This window comes from Carassius auratus, chromosome 22 (assembly GCF_003368295.1).
Source record: "Carassius auratus strain Wakin chromosome 22, ASM336829v1, whole genome shotgun sequence".
NCBI lineage: Eukaryota > Metazoa > Chordata > Actinopteri > Cypriniformes > Cyprinidae > Carassius > Carassius auratus.
Window position 1 is genome coordinate 33716640 of NC_039264.1, and position 7690 is coordinate 33724329.

General features: G+C 45.6%; 1 protein-coding gene across 1 annotated transcript; it reads left to right on the forward strand.

Annotated features, from left to right (window-relative positions):
- The first annotated feature begins 460 nt into the window (after positions 1-460).
- LOC113040603 (uncharacterized) lies at positions 461-3072 on the forward strand. Its single transcript, XM_026198904.1, has 3 exons — positions 461-737; positions 1088-2498; positions 2545-3072. Exons 2-3 carry the CDS (start codon positions 1344-1346, stop codon positions 3070-3072), a joined length of 1683 nt encoding a protein of 560 aa, XP_026054689.1. The 5' UTR covers positions 461-737; positions 1088-1343.
- The last annotated feature ends 4618 nt before the right edge of the window (positions 3073-7690 follow it).

Below are 7690 nucleotides of genomic sequence, written 5' to 3' on the forward strand. Positions count from 1 at the left end.
ATTGTTGTGGAGTGATAACTGGCAGATTTCAAATTGTTTGTGTTGGACTAATAACTTGATTGCCTTGTTGAATTCTGAGGAAACAGGGTCACCCTGTCAGGGTGATTTCTGCTTAAAATGAGCTGAGGACCAAAATGTTTCTTGATGTGTTGTCTGTGGTCTGCTGTTATAGCTCTATCAATTCAATATATTTCTATTGGGAATAAATGTTGTTAAATAAACAATGGTTTGAAAGTGGTTGCTTATTTATTCATTTTTGTGAAAATGGAGAATATTTCCCTCCCTCTCAATGTAGTGGTCAATTTTACCAGATTATACAGATGCTGATGTGTTTTGTTTTCATAGCATCATATGTGAGTGAATGTCTTTGATAGGCGACATAGTAGTGCATTTGTAGTTCTATGAGCATTTAAATATTTGTAAATCAAAATACACCTGATGACAGTTAGTGTTGTGTCAATTCATGGTTACAAGTTGTACTGAGCACTCCAGCCTAGATTCACCCAGGATACTTAGAGCACTCCCAAACTGAAGGGGGCAACCATACAACAGTGACAGGAAAAAGTGACAGGAGGTGGAACCAATTTCTCGGAAGTGCTCTTGGGACTATATTTACCGGCGCACCCACAGGGAGTGCATGGCATTGAAATGTTTGGTAAGAGCTCAGTTGGCCCTCTCACCCGTTCCTGGAAAAAGATACCCTAACCACAGCTCTTGATCATCCAAAGACGCAACTGGTAGGACAGAATGTGATTGTGTTTGAATGTGTGGAGTTCAGACTATATGATTTTTGCTTGGTTGTAATGTGCAATTTAAATTAAATAGCGAAGACTTTATTATGTGAATGTAGAACTTGGCAGAAGTAACGTTACTCTAAGCATGTGTATTGTTTAAATTATATAAGTTTAATTATGGGATTGCTATTTTAATTAACTATTAGAGATCCTAGGTTAATCAAAATTACTTTGTCTGGTTTGGTTTGAGGATTCTGTAACATCTATTTATTATTACTTTGAGAAAGTGGTATTGAGATTTATTTGTGATTTATTTGTAATTAATTTATGGTTTTGGTTTGTGTATCTTAAAGGTTATCAACCTATTCTGTTCCAACCCAATCTATCAAACCATCTTTAAGAAAATAAAAGAAAAGAAAGTGAACAGTTTTGAGTTGTCCTTTGCGTTCATCGGAGATAAAGCCGTTTTCAAGTTTGGGCAAAGCTGTGGTCCGTCATCAAACACACAGAACTTGACAGTTGATAACCAGCGTGGCAGTGAGAACAAGGATCAAAGGCCTGAAGTCAAGCTGTCGACGCAAAGGGAGAATTGACTGGAAACTCTTCACCATGGCACAGGAAACTCTTGGGAAAACAGTCAAGCAACTGAAGCAAGAGCGGACCTTAGCTAAATCTGCTTTCACCAAGCAAGCAAACTACCTGAGCAGAGCTGCAGATGGTATGATTAAGGATGAACTACAAGAGGAGTTCAGCAAGCTCAGTTCCCTGGCAAGGTATGTTAGTGATTCAAATGATGACTACAGGGCTGGCCTACTGGCTGAAGCGGGAACTGAGGAAGGTAAAGAAGTCAAGCTCGACAAGCACCAGCAGGCTGAGCTTGAAAGGACAATGGAAGAGTGCGACATGAGACTGGGTGAAATCCGTAAAGCAGTTCAATCCAACCTCTGGTCAAGATATGGTAAAGAGGAGGTAGACTTTGCAATCCAAGAAGCGGGAAAAGCTTGTGACAGAGCCCAAACAAGCCCCATCACTGCTATCAATAGAGATGGCTATGAACTGCAGCTGGAAAGAGTGAGGAAGCTAATTCATGATGCAACTGTAAGCCTGAAAGACTGGGAAAAATGGATCTCACATGATCAGACAGCACACTGGAAAGGCAGGTTAAAAGACCTGAGAATATTCGGCAGCAACCTCGAGGCCAGAAGAGCAGAATTCCTCACTGCACAAAAAATTGCAGAAGAGGAAAGAAGAGGTCCAGAGCCTCAACCAACAGCAGTTCCACAACCAGTGGTAAGAATAAAGCCAACTAGTCTACCTAAATTCACTGGATTTAAGAGGAATTTCCATCGATGGAAGAGAGACTGGGAAAATCTGCAAAAGCAGGGAGAGCCGACTGGCTCAGTGGAAGTGAAGAAGTTCCAACTCCTTGACAGTGTGGACGAGAGAATATGTAGAGACCTGCGCCTGCCAACATACAACAGTGCTGATGAAATATTTAGAGTACTTCAAAACCGGTATGGAGATAAATCAACAATTGCCTTGGAGATAATTGAGGACCTAGAGAGGATCCCTCCTTTAAAGCCACACCAGCCAAGGAAGGTAATTGACCTAATTCAAGCTGTGGAAAAGGCCCTGAATGACCTCACGGAGCTCGAAAGTACTGGAGCCATAAAAAATCCCCTTGTGATCCGATCCATAGAGAGCAAGCTGCCAGATAATATAAAGAGGGACTGGCTGACATTCATGGTCAATCCAAGAAATGGAGTCCACACTTGACAATCACTTTGACATCCTTCTAACATTCTTAAAGACACAAGAGGACATTCTAGAGAAACTAGACCAATTGGGTGTTGGTGAAAAACCTGAAAAGAAAGCCACGTACCTGGAGAAAAGGTATGCCTCCACAAAGTCAACGAGGAAAGGAGGATGTGTTGTCTGTGGAGATGAAAAGCACCGTGAGAAGATATTCTTTTGTAAGCAGTTCAAAGAACTAAAGCCTGGTGAGAAACTGAATGCTGTCGAAAGGCTGGGAGCATGCAGAAGATGCCTCAGATGTCATGCAGAGGATGATGAATGTACGGACACATACCTGTGCAGGAACAGAGACTGCAGGAGAGGAAGCTCTTCAGATCACCATTTCTTTCTCTGCCTGAAAGGAGGATTCAAGGGGAAAGAATCTGTGAAAGTGGGAAAACCCAGCACTAGGAGGCAAACGTTCACAGAGGAGCAAGAGGAATTAATATCTGAGCTTACCCCGGATATGGCAGAAAATTCAGGAGAGCCTTCACCAATATGGCTGCAAAATCACACTGCACTGGAAGAAGCCTTCCTGGAGTGATGGACTCAAGCACACGTGAGTTACCAGTTATTCTTATGCTTCTCGAAGTAACCACCAACGCAGGACAGAAAATTGAACTCTCATTGACTTAGCATCAGATACCAACTACATCACTCATATAGCTGCCAGGAGACTGAAGCTTCAAAGTGAAAAGATCACACTTGTCGTCCATGGAGTTGGAGGTATGGCCATGAAGGTAAAGACTAAAAGATACTTACTCAAGGTAAGAGTCAAGACACCTAGAGGCACGGAGAAAGCTCATGAGCTGAATCTGTTATGGGTTGGATGAGATTGCAAAAGTTCACAGAGTAATCAAAGCGCAGCAACTCAAGAAGTTCTTCCCCGATTCCAACCTGGAAGATCTTCACAGACCAGAACACGTGGAGCTTCTCATAAGCCACCGTGAAGGAAGACTTGCTCCACAGAGAGTAAAGGTAGTAGGAGATCTTGTCCTGTGGGAAAGCCCTTTAGGAAAGACCGTTGGCGGAGCACATCCAGACCTCTGTGAAGTAGTGGACATGGCCTTGCACAATTCTGAGACTCACTTTGCACGATCGATGAGAATCACAGCAGTGAAGTATCAAGAAATTGCTGGGATGCAGGAATCTAGAGCTGAAACCAAAACCACTGTTATTGGCAGAGAGTTCTTGGACTGGTGGAAGTGGGACAGCATTGGTGCGGCCTGCGAACCCATGTGTGGAGGATGCCGGTGTGGTAACTGTCAACCAGGAGGCAAAGACATGACTCTGAGTGAAGAAAGAGAGCTTGAGATGATCAGGCAAGGGCCTCAGTTATATGAAGTCAGATGCGCATAGTCAGGAGCCTCATTGGGACGCAAAATACCCCTGGATTGAGGATCCAAGTTCCCTCCCCAACAACAGAATCGCAGTGGAAGCCACATTTCTGAGGATGGGAGAAACAGCTCAAGAAAGAACCAGAGTGGCGTGCAGCATACACAACTCAAGTCCACGAGATGGTGGAAAGGAAGGCAGCAAAGAAACTCACTAGAGAGACCATTGCTGACTGGAAAGGGCCAGTATGGTACGTCAGTCATTTGGTGGCGCCAAACCCACACTCTGTAACAACACCTGTCCGACTGGTATGGAACAGCAGCCAGAAGTTTAGAGGAATCAGCATGAATGACCTTCTCCTGAAAGGGCCTGATGTACTTAATCCCATCGAGCAGTGCTACTAAGGTTCAGGAGAGGAGTCCATGCTGCCCTCGCGACATCAAGAAGATGTACAATTCTGTGTGGGCTTGAAGACCTGGAGATGCACCTCCATCGATTTCTCTGGAGAAACAGTGAAGATGAAGAAATTGAGGAATATGCCATCACCAGGGTCAACATTGGCGATCGACCAGCAGGGTGCATAGCACAACTGGCCATGAGAGAGACAGCAAAGCTGCCAATGTTCACTCATCTGAAGGAGGAACGGAGAGTCATTGAAGAGGATTCCTATGTAGATGATATCCTGACATCCATAATGACCTGGAAAAGCTAGATGAAACCACCAAAGGAGTCGAAGAAATTCTGAAGGCAGGTGGATTCTTCCTCAAGCCGTGGGTCCGATCAGGCCAAAGTGGGAGGCAGACGTCTACATCCGAACATCCAGCATCGTCAGATGAAGTCCTCATTCTCCCCAACCAAATGAGAGAAGGAGACAACAAAGCCCTTGGAGTTGGTTACCTGGTTGAACCAGACAAACTGTATCTTATGACCTCGATAAACTTCTCAAAGAGAAAAAAGAAGATGAGAATCAGCCAAAATCTTGTCGGAGAAGAGGTAAGAAGAAAAACTCCAAACCCACTGACTAGAAGACAATTGCTTAGCCAAGTAGCTAGTTTGTATGACCCAATAGGCCTTGCAACACCGGCCAAACAGAAAGGAGCCATTCTAGTCAGAAAGGCATTTCAAGAAGCTGGAGGCAAAACTCTAACACGAGACACATGGGACACACCTCTGTCTGAAAGACTTAGAGAAGAAGCCATCCACCTTTTGAGGAATACACACGCCTCAACCAAATTACCTTCCATAGAAGCCTAACACCAGTCAAAAGGATTGGAGAACCCTGGGGAATAACATTCTCAGATGGGAGCGACCAGAGCTATGGAGCTGTTGCATACTTCAGGTGGGAGACTGAGCAAGGCATCCTGGTCCGGCTTGTTGAGTCCAAAGCCAAGCTCACACCACTTGACCAAAAGGGAGAACCAGTGAAGGCTGAGGTATGTGGTGCTGTGTTCGCTGCAAGACTCAGGAAATACATTGAAAAGCACAGTCGGATGCAAGTTGATCGTTGGATCCATCTGTTGGACAGTCAAACTGTGCTGGGTGCAATCCAAAGGGACAGTTATGGGTACCAGACCTTTTTTGCGAACAGAGTAGGAGAGATCCAGAAATCCACATCAGTTGAAGACTGGAGATGGATTCCAGGTGAACAAAACATTGCTGACCTCACAACAAGAGGAGCAACCCCAGAAGACCTTAAAGAGAACTCTGTGTGGCAAAATGGCCCAGAGTTTCTGAAACGACCAGTGGAGGAGTGGCCGACAAAGTCAGCCAAAGATGTCGCTGCAGATGCCAAAGAAGGTATAAACAAGCTCCAAAGGAAATGTTTTTACAGCAGCACTGACCCGAGCACAGGTTGAAAAAAACCAACATGCTCCACCTGCCACTGGCAATGCAAATGTCTCCAACCTCTGACCAAAACAAGGACCTGCAAAGCAGCCCTAGCAGAAAAGGGCACCAAATCCAAGTCCGGAGGCCACCTTCTGGTTCTTCAGTGGGGAAAATCCTTAACATCAGTAAGTTCAGCAGTTTAACCAGGTTGATGAGAGTCATTGCCTGGGTGTGGAGAGCTGCCACAAAGTGGAAAGAAATGCTGGCCAAGACCTCAACCACAGGCAAGTCAAAGAGGAAGGAGATTCCTTCAGCTCTTGAGATCAAGTCCAGAGTCAAGGAAGCTACACTTACCATCATGGAGTGTGAAGATGCACTCAGGGATCTCTTCCTTGCAGCTCAAAAGGAGGTAACCTTGCCAGACACCACACTCAGCAGACTTGCTGTGGTCAAAGAGGAAGCACTGGACTTTTGCTCTGTGGAGGAAGATTCCAAATCTTTAATGAAGAAAAAACTGCAGTACCCAATCTTGCCCTGCACATCCTGGGTATCCACTCTTCTAGCTCAAGAAGCCCACAAGGCAAATCATGAGGAAATCGCAGGCACACTCCTCCGGATGAGAAGGAAAGCATGGGTGGTAAGAGGCCGGAAATTAGCTCAGAAGATCGTTGATAATTGTGTGACATGCAGGAGACTTAGGGCCCGAAGGTGCCAACAGATTATGAGTGACTCTCCATCGGAACGAATAACACCAGCCAATCCATTTGAATACACGACAGTGGACTTATTGGACCTTACGAAGTGAAGGATGAGGTGAGAAAGAAGGTGAAACTCAAAGTGTGGGGAATTGTCTTCTGTTGCATGGCGTCTAGAGCTATGCACACAGACCTTGTCAGTGACCAGTCAGCTGAAGGCTTCCTGTTAGCCTACCAAGATTACAGCACTGAAGAGGACATCCGAGGAAATTGTGGTCGGATCCTGGAAAGAACTTGTCGGAGCCAGACCTGCCCTCAAAGAGCTCTACATGTTTTGGACCGACTGGAGAAATCAAAGCTTGAGTATGAAGCCTCCAAGCATGGCACAGAATGGAACTGGAGGATCCATCCAGCAGACTCACCTCACAGGAACGGAGCTGCTGAAGCTGCTGTCCGGACTGTGAAGCGGGCTTTGCACAATCTGGGGGGTAATGGAGTCTTCACATGGGGTGAGTTTCAGACTTTCCTTTATATGGCTTCCAACCTCGCCAATGAACGACCTATTGATGCCAGGACTCAGAGCCGGGAGGACTGTGTAGAATACATTAGCCCAAATTCACTTCTGCTTGGAAGAACTGGACCCAGAGGAGATCCAGGGACCTTTGACTTTGAAGGCTACTCTTACAAGAGATTAAGAAACATCCAAGCTGAAGTTGACCGGTTTTGGAGGAAATGGAGCCAGTTAGCCGGACCAAACCTGTTTGTCCGGACTAAGTGGCACACAGCTCACAGGAATGTGGCAATTGGAGATGTCATCTGGCTGGCTGACCAGAATGCCTTGAGAGGTCAGTTCAGGCTTGCCAGAGTTATTGACGTCAATACTGACAGAAAGGGAATTGTGAGGGATGTATATCTCCGATCCTTCCCCAGCTACCCAGTTGCAACTGTGAAGCCCACTAAAAAGGGGAAAAAACACTCAACCAAGATACCTGCAACAGTTCTTCACAGGGATGTCAGACGAATAGTTGTCCTGCTTCCAGTAGAAGAACAGCAGCAGCAACAGGATCAAAAAATAGAGTAACTAAATCCAACATATCACAGTACTGGTGTGACCTCCTTGGGTTGAAGAACCAGGAGGTCAAGTGGGAGGTGTTGTGTCAATTCATGGTTACAAGTTGTACTGAGCACTCCAGCCTAGATTCACCCAGGATACTTAGAGCACTCCCAAACTGAAGGGGGCAACCATACAACAGTGACGGAAAAAGTGACAGGAGGTGGAACCAATTTCTCGGAAGTGCTCTTGGG

What these genes read in the sequence shown, in the direction of transcription:
- LOC113040603 (XM_026198904.1), top strand. Translation starts at nt 1,344, where the DNA reads ATGGCACAGGAAACTCTTGGGAAAACAGTCAAGCAACTGAAGCAAGAG. An exon ending in TGGTCAATCCAAGAAATGGA is followed by an intron (nt 2,499 to 2,544) that starts GTCCACACTTGA and finishes ACATTCTTAAAG; the next exon opens with ACACAAGAGGACATTCTAGA.